At 42.4% G+C, this 19,552-nt stretch overlaps 1 protein-coding gene across 3 annotated transcripts in view; it reads right to left on the bottom strand.

Annotated features, from left to right (window-relative positions):
- Positions 1-19,552, bottom strand: part of atg4b (autophagy related 4B, cysteine peptidase) — an 87,889-nt gene that overhangs the window by 32,508 nt on the left and 35,829 nt on the right. For 2 of the 3 annotated variants that reach the window (XM_067995634.1, XM_067995635.1), the window contains exons 3-6: positions 14,162-14,233; positions 10,917-11,015; positions 10,402-10,503; positions 7,056-7,128 (exon numbers count right to left, since the gene is read on the bottom strand). In XM_067995634.1, the coding sequence (XP_067851735.1) occupies positions 7,056-7,128; positions 10,402-10,503; positions 10,917-11,015; positions 14,162-14,233 (346 nt within the window). Of the gene's footprint in view, positions 1-7,055; positions 7,129-10,401; positions 10,504-10,916; positions 11,016-11,185; positions 11,279-14,161; positions 14,234-19,552 lie in introns of those variants that run through there. The other variant, XM_067995636.1, reaches the window with a different exon arrangement.

Raw genomic sequence — 19,552 nt, 5'->3', positions numbered from 1 at the left:
TGCCTAGTGGTCCGATGCCGGGTGGTCCGTCCGGTTTTATTCTTATTATGACTTCTCGTAGCGAGATTTTACAACTGAGTGGCTTGCTAGGCCATTTCAGAGGGCAATTAAGAATCAACCACATTGCTGTGGGTCTGGAGTCACATATAGGCCAGACCGGGTAAGGACGGCAGGTTTCCTTCCCTAAAGGGCATTAGTGAACCAGATGGGTTTTTACGACAATCCGGTAGTTTCATGGCCATCAAATGTTTATCACACTCCCTCAAACATCATTGAATTGGTTCATAGGTACTTGTGGTAATACATTCTACATTCTAATAATTCTTTGTATGAAACATTCTTCTAACCTCCCACTTTATGCTTCTAGTACTGGTCCTAAATGAATGCCCCCTCATTACTGAGTCGTCAAACAGTGGAAATGATCTTTCACTATTTACCCTTTCAAACCCTTCATAATTTTGAACATTTCTATTAGACCCCTTAACCTTCTCCATTAAATATAGACCTAGTTTTTCCAAGTGTTTCATCATAACTCTTAGCTTCACAATCCTAATAAATCTACATTACACATTTTCCATGGCTCTAAAAACTATATGATTGATTTAAAATATATACACACACACAAAACAATATATCCCTGAAACCCATTTGCCCTTTTTTATAGCTTTTTCCTGCCCTTCCGTCCTCCATATAAGCTCTCGTACCCATATTCACAGCCTTGACCTTGCCATCACATGTGGCCTCTCTACTCCCGTGGTCTCTATCACAGACAAGGCCATCTCTGATCACTTGCTCATAACCCTCACCAATCATACACCCCCACCTCAATCCAACCCCACTTCCTTCTGTGCCACTCCTGGAAAAATCTTTCCCAAGTCACTTACAACTGCACTTTCGAGCTGCCAGTGATTTGTCTTTATTCCTCCATTTTCCCAGGTACCGCTGCAGCTGTTGATTTGCTGAACCGCTCCCTCACCTTCACCTTGAATGCCTTTATCCCCAGCAAAATCTTTGCTCTCTTCCATCCCAGTTATTAGAGTCATAGAGTTATACAGCACGGATAGAGGCCCTTCGGCCCATCATGTCCGCGCCGGCCATCAAGCCCAGTCTAATCTAATCACATATTCCAGCATTTGGTCCGTAGCCTTGTATGCTATGGCATTTCAAGTGCTCATCCAAATGCTTCTTGAATGTTGTGAGGGTTCCTGCCTCCACAACCCTCTCAGGCAGTGAGTTCCAGACTCCAACCACCCTCTGGGTGAAAAAGTTCTCTCAAATCCCCTCTAAACCTCCCGCCTTTTACCTTGAATCTATGCCCCCTTGTTATAGAACCCTCAACTAAGGGAAAAAGCTCCTTAGTATCCATCCTATCTATGCCCCTCATAATTTTGTACACCTCAATCATGTCCCCCCTCAGCCTCCTCTGCTCCAAGGAAAACAAACCCAATCTTCCCAGTCTCTCTTCATAGCTGAAGCGCTCCAGCCCTGGTAACATCCTGGTGAATCTCCTCTGCACCCTCTCCAAAGCGATCACATCCTTCCTGTAGTGTGGCGACCCTGGTATGACCCCCATCTTCGCTCCCTCAAGTCCAAAGGTTGCAGACTTGAGTGTACAACTGGTTTAGCCATCCATCACCAGATCGAGAGCAAAGATTACGCTGAACTTCTTTTCTCCATGATCGACCATTGCCTTAAATCCCTCTCCCTTGCCCCCTCCTCCATCACATTTCCGAGTTCATCTTGTCCATGAGAGCCACCTCCTGCTCCTCTGACCCCATTCCCACTAAATTGCTGACCACCCAACTTCCCTTCCCGTCCCCCATGCTAGCTGACTTTGTAAATAGTTCCTCTCCTTAGGTACAGTTCTCCCTCTCTTTCAAAACTGATATCATCCTCGAAAAAAACCTTTGACATTTCTATCCTACCCTACCCACTCATCTCCAAACTCTGTTTCCTCTATAAAATCTTTGAAAATGTTGTCCCGTTCCAAATCTATGCCCATCTTTCCCACAACACTATGTTTGAAACTGTCCAATCAGGTTTCCACCCCGCACCAAAACGGCCCTAATCAAAGTCACAAGTGACATTTTCTGCGTTAGTGATCATGGTGCACAATCCCGCCTCATCCTCTTCGACCTCTGCAGCCTTTGACATGGTTGACCACACCATCCTCCTCCAACGCCTCTCCTCTGTTTTCCAGCTCAGTGGGACTGCCCTCACTTAGTTCGACTCTTACCAGAGCATCTCCAGCAATAGCTTCTCTTCCTGCCCTCACACCATTACCTCTGGAGGCCCCCAAAGATCTATCCTTGACCCAGTCCTCTCCATCATCAATATACTGTCCATTGGAATATCAGCTGCAGATATGGTGTCAGGTTCTATATGTACACTGATGACACCTAGCTCGACTTCTCCAGCACCCCTCTCAACCCCTGCACTACGTCTGTTATTAGACTGCTTATCTGACATCCAGTCTCAGATGAATTGCAATTTCTTCCAAACAAACATTGGGAAGATCATCTTTGGTCTTTGCCACCAATTCCGTCCCCCTCTCTGGCCAGTATTTGAAGCTGAACCATACTGTTTGCAACCTCAGTGTCTTATTTGACCCCGAGCTGAGCTTCCATCCTATATCCTGTCCATCATAAAGATCATTTACTTCCACTAATGTCACAAAGCTGTAGCCAAAGCAAGTATGGTATTAGCTTACACTGTTTGGACTATTCAATATAAAGCAAAGCACACCGTTTTGTTCTTGTACAAGTCCTTGGTTAGGGCATATTTTGAATACTGTGTCCAGTTTTGGTCCCCTCGTATGGTCGGTGATGTCGAGGTTATGGAAAAAGTTCAGTGCAGGGCCACAAGAATCATAGACTTAGGATAAGAAGAATCGCCTAACATCTAACCTAGCCCTACCCTTGCATAACTTATAAGCATGATCCCTGGTCTTCCCCAATCTATCAAATTGAAAATCATCAATAGGAACACAATCTAGTCCATTAACTATTTTATATGCCTCCATCAAATCACTATGTCGCTGGATTGGGGGTATGTTTACATTCTCTGTTCTCTTCCCACCACCACCCCCCCACCCCACAAATGAAGTGTGCACATTTATCTCTTTTGAACTGCATTTGCCACATATCTGCCCACTCCTCTAACTTATCTCCATCCTTGTATTCTCCTGCATTCTTCCTCATAGTTTGTCATGCCCAATTTGATATCAAAGTAGAGAAGGGAAATCAATCTGGAGCCATCTAGTTGGTGACCAAATGAAATAGATCGCTCGCTGGAAACAGTACAGGGCTGAATTTGTCGTGCACGTCTTGATAGGTAGAAAATGTTTAGGGATGGTGGGGAAAGACAGTGAAAGAAAGTGCAAGAGGGAGAATCTACATCATAGAAACAGACCATTCGGCCCAACTGATCTATGCCGGTGCTTATACTCCACACGAGCCTCCTTCCACTTTAATTATCTCTTCCCACCTTGCCCCCATATCCCTCTATTCCCTTCTCCCTCCTGTATGCATCAAGCCTCCCTTTAAATGAGTCAATGCTATCTGCTTCAACCACTCCATGTGGCAACGAGTACCATATTCTCATCAATCTCTGTGTAAAGAGAGAAAGAAAGAGAAAATGAATAAATGAATGAACAAAAAGGAAAGATGGAAGATAAAGGCAGACGGTGCGAGACAAAGAATTAACAGCGAGAAAGCAGAGTTACTAAAAGAGATAAAGGCCCAGAAAGTACTGTTGGCAATATTAGCTGAGAAATGCTGATGTTCATGATGTTCCTCTGCCTGCTATTTTAGTGGAGGCATTAACCTATTTAAAATAAACAGGTCAATGCCCATGTTAAAATAACACACAGAGGAATGTCATGAAATCATGTAGCATCTGCCTGCTATCACCAGTCATTTCTGATGACTGATAATTCTTTGTTCATGAACAACACCACAGGAAATCACTTGTATTATAAATATGCTGTGTGTTACATTACTCTTCAGTCATTATGAAATGGCTTATCCTCCAACTCAATCTATATTAAAAACCGTACATTTTTGTGCGTACTTTTTGAGGATGGAATTACGGCTTGACACAGTTACATAGGCAGTTTCCATTACAATTCTGGACATAGGATTATATAATGGAAATATATATGAAAAAAGGACAGAATGTATGACCTCAAAATGGGGACTGGCCCAATCATCCCATGGCCTCCAAGCCCACTTCATCTGAACACTGCACTTGGTCAACACCACAGGAGATCAACTGTACATATTTGAAAATCAGTATGTCCATCTCATGGCCTGAAAACGCCTCCCAATGGAATTTCCCATTTTAAATATGTCCACACCTACCCCTTATGTTTGTATGTAACTTTTTTCCTGTGGCAACCATCATACTTTTAATGCAATTTTTCAATTAATTTGACAGTCTGTGACACTGAAATACTTTAAAACACCTATTTTAAGGTGAATGCAGTTGATGTCTCCAGACACCGGTTGGCACTGCAGAGCAGTCCCCCCCATTCTCACCTCTGACTCTCAGTGTATGTTTTCTGGTCTACAAGATAAAGTGCTTTTGTTTTTCAAAATGTGAGCTTTTTAAATTTATAACTAAGTATCACTAGCTTTTCCTATTTTCCCCTTGGGGATGGTATTTGTCCCCAAAACATTCCGGGCCATTTCTTGGGCCTCAGGCATGAGGACAAACCTCCCAACCCATACCCTAAAAGGTGATTTGTTTCATTGAAATTCCACCTCTACAAAGTGGATATTGTGCCCATGAAGCCTCTCAAATTTCCACTCAGAGCTTGCATTGCTCATATTTGTGGGGAGATTTGGTATCAGCAGTGTGGCCACAGGAGGAGAGCAATTATTGAACCATTCAGTGTGGCCCAGGAAGAGAGCAACTATTGAACTGATCAGTGTGGCCCAGGAGGAGAACAACTATTGAACTGATCAGTGTGGCCACAGGAGGAGAACAACTATTGAACTGATCAGTGTGGCCCAGGAGGAGAACAACTATTGAACTGATCAGTGTGGCCACAGGAGGAGAGCAATTATTGAACCATTCAGTGTGGCCCAGGAGGAGAGCAACTATTGAACTGATCAGTGTGGCCCAGGAGGAGAACAACTATTGAACTGATCAGTGTGGCCCAGGAGGAGAGCAACTATTGAACTGATCAGTGTGGCCCAGGAGGAGAGCAACTATTGAACTGATCAGTGTGGCCCAGGAGGAGAGCAACTATTGAACTGATCAGTGTGGCCCAGGAGGAGAGCAACTATTGAACTGATCAGTGTGGCCCAGGAGGAGAGCAACTATTGAACTGATCAGTGTGGCCCAGGAGGACAGCAACTATTGAACTGATCAGTGTGGCCCAGGAGGAGAGCAATTATTGAACTGATCAGTGTGGCCCAGGAGGAGAGCAACTACTGAACTGATCAGTGTGGCCCAGGAGGAGAGCAACTATTGAACTGATCAGTGTGGCCCAGGAGGAGAGCAACTATTGAACTGATCAGTGTGGCCCAGGAGGAGAGCAACTACTGAACTGATCAGTGTGGCCCAGGAGGAACGGTGATCGGACAGAGGGCGCCAATTGTTGAGTGGCGCAACCTGGGAGATAATACAGCCGGACCAGGGTGGAAATTCCCGCCAGTCTCTCTTTTTCCTACTTTCAAACCCAATATGCTTCCCACCACCCACTCTCTTTCCTCCCCTTCTCCTCGCACACCTGTCTGTTTAATAATAGCAACTAATCCCAAATACCATACCCTTTCCATATGTATCACACATGCATCTATTGTCACACTTTCCCATCACACTTGAATAAGATTCTAACTTTTTATAAAATGTATCCTCCTGCTCACTGTGAGCAATGCCATAGGAGGTCTGCTAGTGATAAATTGAGCATGCAGTCACCACAAAGTCATTCTAATTTAAAATAAAAAAAATTGACTTGCAACAATGAAATGGTTTGAGAAAAAAAATAGAAAAATTATATTAACGCGCAGCACTTTATGTATTTGTTATTCAATGGATGATCTATGTATTTTGACTGGTCAGTAGATTACATTTAGCTCAATACTGCACCAGTTACTGAAGCAGCAAAACTGCCAACTCAACCAACACAAGCTGCCAAAACATTCCCGGTCCTAGTCCCTACCTGAAGCTGCCCTTCACTCCAGAGCAGGCACTGCTGCTACATGCTGCGAGTGGGAACTCGTGGTCTGTCAAAACTGTCACAAGATAAAGAGTTCTTGACCGCAACAAATGGCAGAGAGTGAACTCCCAGGTCGAAGCGATAGTTTCAGGAAGGAGCCAGGGAAAAGTATCTTGTGAGACAGCGCAGAGGGGGTTGTTGGGGTGACGAGGAGTGACTGACTCTGCACAGAGATTTGTACTAGGCTACTGGGGAACTTCATTTGACAGAGTTTCAAGCCAGATTGCCGGATGTTAGGCAGGTCCGCACAGGAGATTAGGGAAATATTTTCAATTCTTTAAAAAGTGTTTAAATTTTACAATTAGACATACAATACCTGACCTGGCCTCGTCGAGCTGCTATTTGTGCGCCTTTAGGCCTATTAGAGTGGTGTACAGTCACTCCTCTGGTGAAATGAAATTGTCACCTTCTTGGTTTGGGCCTGAGGTGTCAGTTTTGGGAACGGGATCCAGTGGGGCAGCGAAGGCAGAGTACTACCAGTGTATTAGCAGATCTATGGTTTCAAATTTGAAATGCCTGAACTCTCAGGTCCTGGGAGCACTCGAGCTGGCTCTGCGCGTGAAGCACAAGACGCAGTATAAGGTAACAGCCAGATACTGAATCTTTGACCCGACTGGTTCCTGGTAAGTACATGATCAATCAGAAGGGTAGCTGTGACCAGAGGCTCAGAGGACAGATATATGCAGAGGGTTACTTTTAAAAAATGTATATTTGCAAAAGGTAAAATATCTTTACACACAGTAAGAGATTAGTTGCAGAGAGTTGTTCTTTTTCTCACTCAACGTTGGGCAGACTCTCTAATGCTGCTGTTGTCGTGATTCATACTTACTTCAATACTTGTGCTGCAGTATTTGGACCGTACCACTGTCCAATCGACTTTCCTTCTCCAACTCCCATTTGAGCTAGTCCAAGATAAAGGAGGCACAATTACAATCATCAGAAACAAACTACCAATCTACACACCCTTCCCTTCCCTATAACCAGCCCCTTCCACAGTACTACAGACGTGAGTGGATAGCGCCAAATGGATTTACACTGACCTAATTCAGCAGTTCAGGTGTAGCTTGTAAACTGCTCTGCCTTTGACCCCCCAATACACATTAGGGCCCTGGGAAATAATCCTGAACAGGGCTTGTTTGGTGGACAGATTATTTGGTAACACCAGGATTCAGTATTCCCCATATTTTTTAAATGTTTACAAAATAATTATTCAAAAGATATGCAATTATTCAAAATATTAAATATGTAATAAAGTTAAAAAATTTATAGTACAGTAATTAAGTGACCAGATAAAAAGTCAACACACTTCTAGTGATGAAGTGCTGATGCCTGCTTCCAAGCTGCCACATGCTGGATTATTGTTCATGATCAGACAGCCTTGGCAAGAGGTTTCCACGTGTAGTACGAACTGAGAATGAATCCATTCCATGACCGGCCTGAGGTCGATCCATGCATTTCTCTAGCTCTTTTAGTGAAACCTAGAAGCTTGAACTTTACTATCACCAATCCAGTACCTGACTTCCTGGCTCTGCTGCACTCCAGAATTGGAAGGTGCTCCCTTCCTGCATTTTCAACATTGCATGATTGATTTTACACAAAGACAGGCACTTGTTCCTTCTATCCGACCAACCTGAACTCTGGACTTTCATCCAATGCCCGTTAAGCTCCAGCATTTCTGTAGGATGGTGTCTAATAGGTACTTTTCCACACAGTGTAAACCACAGGGCCTGAAGTTACATTTTGACAGACACAGTACATCCTCACGTCAAGTTTATTCCATTGTGAGTTTGGCATGGTTCTGCTTCAAGTCTGATTAAGAGCCCTCTCTGACACCATACTCACCTGCAAACTTTTGTGATTTGCCATTCTCAAGCAGGTCTGCTCTTAGACAACACTACCTTTGTCTTGCTGTTTGTGCAGAGAACGGGCAAAGGCAATGTAGATGGATAAATAAAAGACAAAGTGCAAGAGCAGGCATCACATTGCTAGGAAGTTAAGTTCCAGAATGAAACGGAGTGTGCATGTGATGTGTGCAATGGGGGCAGTAAGGACCCTTTTCAGGGAGGGTGACTTTACATAGAATTACACAGCACAGGCCATGCAATCCAATTGTCTATGCTGGTGTATATACCCCACAGGAGCCTGCTCCCACTCTAATTACCTCTTCCCACCCTGCCCCCATATACCTCTATTCCCTTCTCCCTCATGTATGCATCAAGCTTCCCCTCAAATGCATCAATGTTATCTGCTTCAACCACTACACATGGCAGCGAGGTGCACATTCTCACCACTATGTGTAAATAAATTCCTCCTAAACTCTACTTGATCTGTTAGTGGCTATCTTATATTTATGCCCCCTTGTTCTGGACTCACCATGAGTGAGCCCACTCCCCTCCCAGTGAATATAGCAGTGGTGGTTTGTGCCCCTTCTCAATTTGGTGAGTGCAGTAGTAGCAGGTAGCTTTCCTCCCCAACTTGATGGTGGGTAGTGCCCTCCATATCGGCAGCAGTGGGGTGGATATACCCCTCCCAAATCAGTGATCGTGGCAGTTGTGGGCAATGCCCTCACAGCCCTAATAATCTTCAGTTAGAGTAATGTGCAATATTGGGCTCCACAATATAGGAAGGATATTGAGGCCATTGAGATGGTGCAAAGCAAATTCACTAAGATGCTGCCTGCTATGAGGAAATACAAATACAGTCCCCACCACTCATTCACCTGACGAAGGGGATAATCTCCGAAAGCTTGTGATTTTAAAATAAATTTGTTGGATTATAACCTGGTGTTGTAAGATTCCTTTCATTTGTCCACCCCAGTCCATCAACGGCATCTCCACATCATGCCCACCACTTAAAACATCCACATTTAAAATGGGCAGTCGCTTATATATCGGCCAAAAAGTGATAACCGTTAGCTATTTGCATTAATGTCAATTATTTCAGGCAGCTGTGCTCACTCACCCGTCAATCACAGACATCTGATCAAATTAAGATTGTTATTCTTTTCTGCTCTGCTATGTAACTTAAGAGCCAATGCCAAGGGACAGTATTAATTATGGTACGAATTTAAATTGATAATGTTCAATCAACTTATCACAGAACTGACTAGTCCAATAGAGCCATTTTGGTCTTTACCCAAGTCCCGATAAATATTGTAGGCTGCATTAGTTCAGCTGAAGGACAGTTCTCTTAATGGTTTCTTCTGTCTTTACTGTATGAATCCTGCTCCTGCCTGTGAACATTTTAACTGTCCTCCCTCGCTATCATGTTAAAGATTCGGAGCAAGTCACCCGGGGAAAGGGTGCTGGCAAAGTGGAAGCTTGGGTGATTCGAGCAGTGTACAGCCTCGCAGTAAAATGTTAAAAATGAAAAATATGAATATAAATGGTATTTATATTTCCATCCACCATTAATAAAGCTGCTGTAAGCCTGCCGGGCGCTGATTCATCAACAGCTCTTTCAGTCAGAGTGATCTAACCACGGAGATTGTGGCTGCTGCAGGCTATGTAACCTGAATCCTTTGGGACACAGGCTTGGTGACAGCTGCAAATCCTCAGACGCTCACTGTAAGAAGCACTGGCAGAATACTACAGACATCATTGGCTTCCAGACAAACCATCCAGAGGATTGGGTTACCAGCGTATCTGAATAAATCATATACTGGCCATCACGTATAGCGGCCAAATCGCATTTGCACGAACGTGGGGACTGAACGAAGAAAGACTTGAAAAATCGGGACATTTTTTGTTAGAACAATGTGGATTATGGAGCAATATGATAGATATGTTTAAAATTATGAAAGGATGAGACAGACCAGCAGCAGATTGTTTCCAGTAGTTGATCCCTCAACTAAAGGGGCCACAGATACAAGATTAAATGTAAGAGATTTAGAACAGAGGGCAGGAGAAACTTCGTCACACAAGGGAGTTGTGAGGCTGTGGAATTCACTTCCAGGGTTAGTTGTTGAGGCAGAAACTATGTCAGCATTCAAGACTAGATTGGATGAAGGAGAAGGGGCTGAAGGGAGATGGGAACAGGGTGGGTAAATGTGATTAGAACGGTTTGCTCACATGGAGGGTAAACACAAACACGGACTGGTTGGGCTAAATGGCCTTTTTCCATGTTGTAGCTTTTATGTATATCTACATATAACACAGCAGTGGCAGATAGCTCACCTATTTGATGAATGGAGTAGTAGCTGTCCTTTTTGTCAAGGAAAGCATTCAATATGTTGTAATATTCATCCCTTTGCTGCTTCCCATTTACCCATCGCCAGTCTGCAAAGAAAGAAGAGGAAAAAGGAGGAAATGAAGACAAAAATGGAAGTGAGAAAGTACAAATTATACTGAAAATAGCAGGAACTAGCTGCTGTATGAGCAGGAACACTGTGGTATTTCCAACTCTCCAAAAGCACAGGGAGTGGGTGGAGGAATCTGGAAGATAGCGATCCTCCACATAGTTTACCTTTACGGATGGACAATCACAATGTCGAATTTTAGGGCCTGAAGTTCAAAATTGTAGTCCCATTCACTCAGCAGCTCCACAGGGACACAAAGTGATGAAATGCAATTTATTTCCCACCATACATAGCCTCTAGTTCCCCCCAACCCCAACCCAAATATTTCTGACACAAGGCCTGAATGTAGCTAATCAGAGACTCAAATCCTAGCAACCAGTTCTCGGAACTCACCTCGACCCAAATGTCTGCAGACGAGAGCCTGCGCGAAGATCATTTGTCCGCACCGCAACATGCAGCCCCAGCCATTATCGGAGGTGGGTCCTGTGCCTCCTGTCCACACCAAGACAATGCAGCAGTTAATACCAGAGTTTAATATTTACACCATGCAATGCACCTGGCACAAGAGATACACATACCACAATAATCACACTCCTTCCCCATATTACTACGCCAACGATTCTAGTGTGTAGCATAATCTGAGGATTAGCTGCACCACTGACCTGTACAGCGTCAGTATAGTGTTTTCTGACGAAGCCCAATGCTGTCCAGATGCACCCCAGAACCTGATTGGCGCTACTTCAGGGAACACTAAGCTCCCTCACATACCTCCCCTGAAATGAAATCAAGCGTTGTTAAAATATCCATCACTCTCAATCCCCCTTTTGAACAGATATTTTCCAGCTGCTCGTTAAAGGTGTGAATTGACAATCTTCTCTGGGTGTTAGTTCAACATTTCCAGTAACTAAGAAATCTACTTTCTAATCTGGTACTTCTTGTGCTTTGACCTATGTTTGTGGTCAATGATATACAGCTTGATTACTTCCACCTCATCTATACCATATATTTTGAGACCTGTATCATTTTTAAACAACAACTTGCATTTATATAGCGCCTCTGACATAGTAAAACGTCCTAAGACGCTTCACGGGAGCATAATCAGACAAAAATTGAAACTGAGCCAAAGGACGAGACATTAGGACAGGTGACCAAAAACTTGTTCAAAGAGGTAGGTTTTAAGGACAGTCTTAAAAGGAGGAGAGGTGGAGAGGCAGAGAGGTTTAGGCAGAAAATTCCAGAGCTTAGGGCCTAGATGGCTGAAGGCACAGCCGCCAATGGTGGGGTGAAGGAAGTGGGGTGGGGGGGGGGCGGGGTGGACAAGAGGCCAGAGTTGGAGGAATGAAGACTTCTGAGGGTTGTAGGGTAGGAGGAGGTTACAGAGATACCAGCAAAGCCTTACTTCGTAATTTAGTCCCCTGAAGCACGGAGTCAATCTAGTTATTTCTCTCCGAACCCTTTTTAAATGTATCTTTTCCGAGGTAGGGTGACCAAAGCTGCAACCTCTGGCCTCATCAATGATCTGTACAATGTCAGTATAACTTGTTCTGACTTCAGGGAAGGGAACCTGCCACATGTTTCTACAGTGCCGTACTACATGGTTGACTCCTACTTCCTTTTGAAGTACCTAGCAAGCCACCCAGTTGTAAAAACAAATCGCTCAAGTAGGCAACCCATCACCAGCTTCTCAGGGGTAACAAGGGATGGCAATGAATGTGGCTTTGCCAGCACTGCCCACAATTCCAGAACAAATCTTTTTTTAAAAATCAATGCATTTTATATTTTAAAGCCCAAGGTGAGTGATAGGTAATGCAGCAAATTGGGAGTAGGTATTGATAGCAATGGAGGGAGGAACGAGGGATTTGGTTTACTGAGGAACTCCTGCTGTCTGGCAGTGGGGGGGGGGGGGGGGGGGGGAGGCGGCGGAGGGAAGGAGGAGAGAGAGACCAGTTGCATGGGATGGGAAGGGAAAACAGTCTCAAGCGTCTGACAGCAATGAGGGGTGGTTCCATTGTCAATCAGTACTGGGAGAAGACAGTTCCTGGATATGGCAGCATGGGAGAGGGACAAGGCTTGCAGCACTGCCGGGGGTGAGGTGGGGGCGGGGGGGGGAGTTTCCAGAGTCTGGGAGCACTGAGGAGGATAGAAGGGTTTGGTAATATTGACTGAAGGGAGCAGGGTAAGGCCACATTGTTGGGGGGAGGTGGACGCCAGAGGAATATGGCCCGACCTGCTCTTACCTAATTCACCAACTCCATACCAGTCTCTGCTTCAATAGCCACTCATGTTAAAGCATTTCATGTTCTAATAACCCTCCGTGTCAATCCCGAGTCTACACCCTCTTGTTACTCAGTCACCAACCAATACAAATAAATGTCATTATTTATCCTCTGAAAACCTTTCATGATCTTGAAAACCTCAGATTCCCACTTAACTCCCTCTGTCTCTGTGTGTGTCTGTCTCACGTACACAGTCACACCAGTCAGTTGGAAAGATTCTAAAACTTACCTCAGCAATGATGTTTTACCTCAACACTGTTCAAGGGACCGAAAAGAGAACAATTCTTAACTATAGTGTAGTCAAAATGAAGAAGACAAGGATATTTCATTGAGAAAATAAATATTTGTAGCTTTGGCCAAGTATGAATGAGAGAAAGGACAGCTGTGCTTATCTGCCTTTCTCCAAGGTAACGTTTAAGTAGTTTAACTCAGCAGTCAATAATAAACATTACCCAAAGAGAAAAAAAAATTGTTCTCCAGTGTGTTTTGGAAAAGGAGACAAAAAAGGAAAGGGGAAGAGAAAGTAAGAAAATAAATCCTGTCACAGGACAAACAGTAACAAAATCCTACTCATACATGGTGAGAAAGTTTACATAGACACGCTCAGATTGTGGTATCACCAGAGCTAACGGACTGATTGCTCTGGGTCAAAATATAAACAACAAGCCCAGGCTTTTGAGAGACTGAGTTTGGAGCTCTTTTCTCTAGAAAAGCGAAGGCTGAGAGGTGACCTAATAGAGATCTTTAAAATTATGAAGGGATTTGATAGGATAGACGTAGAGAAGATGGTTCCACTTTTGGGGGAGACCAAAACTAGGGGCCATAAATATAAGATAGTCACTAATAAATCCAATAAGGTATTCAGGAGAAAATTCTTTACTCAGAGTGGTTAAAACCTGGAACTTGCTACTACAAGGAGTGGTTGAGGCAAATAGCATAGATACACTGAAAGGGAAGCTCGATAAGTACATGAAGGAGAAAAGAATAGAAGGATATGTTGATATGGTTAGATGAAGTAAGGTGGGAGGAGGCGCGTGTGGAGCATAAACACCGGCATAGACCAGTTGTGGTGTAAATACTATGTATAAAAACATTAATAAGGATAATCAAGCACACAAAAGTTTTATCATGTTATGTGAAATATCTATTATTTGAACCTGTTGATTGAATTCCAGCCTGTAGCTCACTCCACGGTATGCATTGCTATCGGCTCAACATTGTCTGTTTGTTCTGATTTTAGTGAAGTTCCATCTCCAAACTATGCACCCTTCACGTGCAGAACATTCCATGAAGGAAGGAAGTGCAGGACTGTTTTAAAATCCAATGAATTTCAGCTGTGAAAGATAGGTAATAAACACCTACCAATAGGTGAGAAATTCCTCCTGTATGTAAACCAGAGTCGTGAAGTGACGTCTGCAAAGATCTCATCTTTATCTAGAGAAAAAAGGAACAAACTCACAAAATAAAAGGGTAAAAACATCATTGCTCATTGGCCTCATACTGCAGCCTGGCTGTAGGACTGGATTTAAAGAAAGAAGAAAGACCTTATTAATCTAACACCTTTCATACCCCCAGGATTAGTTACCTTTTGTTGAATTGTAGTCACTGTTTTGTAGGCAACACAACAGCCAATTTGCACACAGCAAAGTCCCACAAACAGCAATGAGATAAATGACCAATTAATCATTTTTTTAAAAAGTGATGGTTGATGGATAAATATAAGCAAGGAAAACTGTGAAGTCTGCTAACTTCCTGAAAGAGGTATACAGTCTTGTGACATCCTCAGACAATACAAACAAAATTGCATTTTCTATAGTGCCTTTCACGACATCCCAAAGAGCTTCACAGCCAATGCAGTACTCTTGAAGTGTAATCAATTTGTTCACAGCAAGGTCACACAAACAGCAATGAGATAAATGACCAGATAATCTGTTTCAGTGATGTTGGTTGATGGATAAATGCTGGCCAGGACACTGGGAGAACGCTGCTCTTCTTCAAATAGTGCCACGGGATCTTTGCATTAACCTGAGGGGGCAGACTGGGCCTTGTCTGCTGTTTAGTCTATTTTACTTATGCAGATATAAACTTTTTTGATTAAGCAGTGCAATTAAACATATTCAAATTTATACGGCCGAGATATAGAGGAATAATGCATTCAGTTGTTTAAAGTGTATCCTGGCATTACAATTAGAGTTTATATTTTGTGCCTCAATTATTCACTGTTACATGGCCAACAAAATAAATAAACCTCTATTCAGTGAGTCCTGCTGGAAGTACACGTGGACATCATAATATAAAAGTCAAGAACGAAGGCGGCTACTGGGCCTAAGGAGCTCATCCCTCCAGTAGACCAATTCTCTGTTCAATTGAGTTTTGAACAGCCCTAATATTTTGGTCCCTACTACACACTTTGGCAGATTGTCGAAACATTTATCACTCTGAGTAAAGATATTCTCCCTCATACCTGCTTTAAATCTACTTTTCAGAATCTAAATTTATAAAGTCTTAATCTTGGTTTACATCCGTGTATAAATTATTTGACATTTTAAAGACTTCAGTTAGGTCCCGTTTGAGCACCTTCCTTCCAGACTGTAGAGTTTGAGTTTCTCTAACCTTTCATCATAGCTTATCCTCATTACATCTAAGATATTGGATGTACTGTGAAAATTGGATAGGTTATCCTCTCTTGTAAATACTTCTAGAAAATATGCAGAGGTTCAGTTGAGATAGGTCACACAGTGGAACATCCTGCCAAGTCTCACTTAACAGATACATGGATGAATAGCCACTAGGGTAAGGTAACAGAGAGCCGCTGCTACTCATGGAACCATATCTCAGCGTGTCAATGCCTTCAGGAGAAGACCAGTAAGGGAGGAGGGAAGAGATGATTCCTTGCTCATTGAGGTAATATTATTGAGCCCATAACCACTGGGAATGGGCTTTCTGCACTATTCCAACGGTGTCTTCGGGGTGGGGAGGGGGGGTAGAGAGAACTTGTGTAAGTTTGAAAAGAAACTCTCAATGCAACGAAAGCTCAGTAGAAATGAAGATTACAAATCTTACTAATCAGTCTGAAAATGGACTGCACTGGCAATAATGTTCAGAAGTTTGCATGCTCCAGCACAATCTCCGGCCCAACATCACATCTCATTAGTTAGAAAACAAATTGTTCAGGAAAAGTTTAAAAGGAAGTTCAAACAACATCTCAGGGGAAGGGAAAAAATAAAACAGTCCAACTTGAGCTGAGATGCAGGCGGAGAACAGGGCTAACAACTGAGGTCTGCTACAGACCCAAAGCAGGTAAGTGAAGAGGACAAGGAGACAAGGGTATGGAAAGATAACGTAGTAATAATTGGTGACACCAGTCAAGTTAATATAATGTCTTAAGTGTGCAAAAGAAAAAGCACGAGTAAATGTGCAACAAAACGGTTTCTTAACACAGCATGTTATGAGTCCCTCTGGGAGAACTCACATCTAGACTTGGTTCTTGCAATTAGCAAGATGGCATCCATAGTATTGGGACCTCTACAGACGTATGGCAATATAATCTCTTCGACATCATCTGGCAATTGGCGCCAGCCAGGGTAGAAGTATATGATATCAGGAAAGTAATTAGGGATGAACATAAATAAATTAAGGCAGACACATTACTGATAGGAAAAATGGTAACTTTTAAAACTGTAATATATCCGCGGGAAAAATGTGCAAGCTAAACAAGGAATTGCCTAAATGGATAAAAATAAACAAACTTGCATTTATCTCATCTCTCAGAACATCTCAAAGCAATTCACATACAATGAAATGCTTTGAAGTGTAGTGACTGTTGAAGTTGCTCAATTTTACTGTTTTGAATACAGCAATTCAAATGCAGAGAAGGAGGCAAAATAATATACAAAACCAATAGGGAAATTGGAGGGAAAGAACATTGGGAGGAGTATTGGAAATGCTAAACAAGCTATAACAGATATTAAGGGTGCAAGAGGGCACTAGAGATTAACATAATAAAGGATGTTAAGAACAATAATAAAACATTTTTAAGCATGAGTGTGGTTAGGAAGGAAGTTAGAATGCCAAAGGATAAAAATTACACAGTAATCAAAAGTAAAAGAAAGAAAAATAGAACTAGGGAAATATTAACTCCCTATACAATCATTGTGGCACAATAAATACCCTTCAGGATCAGTATGGAGAGTGTTTGATAAGTTCAGAGACTGAAGACCTACAAATTCCTTAGTCAGAAAGTGTATATCCTAAGGTACTTTGGGAGACTGACTGGGTGCTGGAAAGACTCTGCAGGATTGGAAACACACAAATGTGGACCTATCAAACAAGGAGCTTTAGCTAATGTAAAATAATGGAGATCATTCTGAGGAACAGGCTGACGAAGTACATATATGACAGCTTAATATGGAGGAGCCAGCAAGAAATTACAAGGGGTAGATCTTACATGACAAACCTCCTCAACTTCTTTGAGGACATTACAAATAAAATGATAACTCCCTATGAAGGTAGACTATTTCAGAAAGCATTTAACAAAGTTCCACAAGACCTTTTTCATAAGGTTCCATGTGTTTAATAAAACTAAAAACCATGGGACTCCAAGGGAAAACATGGGTCTAAATAAGACATTGGATTTTTTTTTAAATATAGGAAACAGAATACTTGATAGATGTAGTGTCAGACTGGGGGCTGGAGATGATTGAGGTACTGAAGGGGTAACTACTCCGGACTCGTGTTCTAAATCAACATAAATAACCTGGGCATGGAAACCGAACACAAGCTTCTTAAAATTTGCTGATAATACTAAAGTAAGCAAAACAGTAGGGACAGAGAAAGCAGTTAATGATTTGCAGAATGATTTGCGTTAGTTGTGCAACTGGGCAGATAAATGGCAAATTAAATTCAATGTTGACAAATGTAAAGTAAAAAGATATTGGGATTAAGAATGAGTGACATAAACAATGAAAGGAAAAGTCTAATTACAAGATACACAAAAGGCATCTGGGAGTAGCAGTAGACACGTCATTTTCAATGTTGAGACAATGTGGAGATGCAATTAATAAAAGCAAACAGAATTTTAGGATAGTCAGAACAGTGGACAGGTCCAATTAGGCTTTATAATGTGGTCAAGGAAAAGCTGCAAATTCACTAAATCTAAAATAAACACTGAGCAGGTCAGTCAACATTTGTAAATAACCTGCCTTTTCTTTTTACAGATGTTGACCTGCTGTGTATTTCTAACATTTTGCTTTATTTTTAGGCTTTATAATACACTGGTCAAGCTATACTTGGAGCAATGTGTATGTTAGTCAACCTCCTTCCTTCTATGGTTCACAGCAACAGCTTCGAGTGAGACATTTACAAGACAGTTGAGTATACGGAACAAACTTTATTGCACAGTACAGGTGATCATCTATACAGTACAAGGGTAGCATCGGGTTTCTCTCTCTCCAGCTACCTAACTAGTCCTGGAAACACTCGTTCTTATATATCCTAGTTGTTTACTTCAAAAGTACATTTCACAGGTATGTAGACCTTCAGATTTATAACCCCCTTCTAACTCCATGATTAACTACCTCCAGACTTCAGGATTTAACTGTCTCCGGACCTTCCCTAGGACAGCTTGTTTACCCAAATTGTAACAGACATCCATTCTATACCATAGTAAATTGGTCCCTCTGCTTTTTTTTTGTTACACTAATCACTAAAGTTAATCACTCACAGTTGATGTTCCAGTCACATATTTCCTTGCACAGGCATTCCTTGCAGATAGTAAAAATACATCTGGAGCAGAACATAGAATTACATGGAATGTAAAGCACAGAAACAGGCCATTTGGCCCAATAGGTCTGTGCCAGCGTTGTGTGCTCCACGTGAGCCTCCTCCCTCCCTACCTCATCTAACCCTATCAGCATATCCTTCTATTCCTTTCTCCTCCATGTGTTTATTTAGCTTCCCCTTAAACGCATCTATGCTAGTCGCCTCAACTATTCATTGTGGTAGCGAATTCCACATTCTAACTATTCTCTGGGTAAAGAAGTTTCTCCTGAATTCCCTATTGGATTTATTAGTGACTATCTTATATTTATGGACCCTAGTTCTGGTCTCCCCCACAAGTGGAAACATCTCTACGTCTACCCTAGCAAACCCTTTCATAATCTTAAAGACCTCTATCAGGTCACCCCTCAGTCTTCTCTTTTCTAGAGAAAAAAGCCCCAGCCTGTTCAGCCTTTCCTGATGAGCATATCCTCTCACTTCTGGTATCATCCTAGTAAACCTTTTTTGCACCTTCTCCAGTGCCTCTATATCTTTTTTATAATATGGAGACCAGAACTGTTCACAGTACTCCAAGTGTAACCAAGGTAATTCATCCTTCCCTTTCTCATAGGAAGTCTACTGTTCCATCTCTCCTGGTATCCCTAGGCAGCCTGTTGCTCCACGACCAGTTATAGTCATACAGTCCAGTTTGATTATTAATTCTAAACTCTCCAACATGTCCAACAGTGTACAATTTTGGTCATCTCATTTCAAAAGGAACATACATGCATTGGTGATGGTGCAGAGAAAAGGAATAAAAATAATCTCATGTATAAAGGGGATGAACTACGACCAAAGATGAGAGGAGCTTAAATTCAATAGTCTGGAAAGGTGGTGATTAAGGGGGGAGGTCTCATCCAAGTGTATATATGAAGTAAGTGAATAGATAAGGTGAAACCAGGCTATTACTTCAAAATGAGGATGAGGGGATATAAA

The sequence above is a fragment of the Heptranchias perlo genome, chromosome 13 (assembly GCF_035084215.1).
Source record: "Heptranchias perlo isolate sHepPer1 chromosome 13, sHepPer1.hap1, whole genome shotgun sequence".
In the NCBI taxonomy this organism is placed as follows: Eukaryota; Metazoa; Chordata; class Chondrichthyes; order Hexanchiformes; family Hexanchidae; genus Heptranchias; species Heptranchias perlo.
This window is presented reverse-complemented; position numbering and strand designations above follow the sequence as displayed.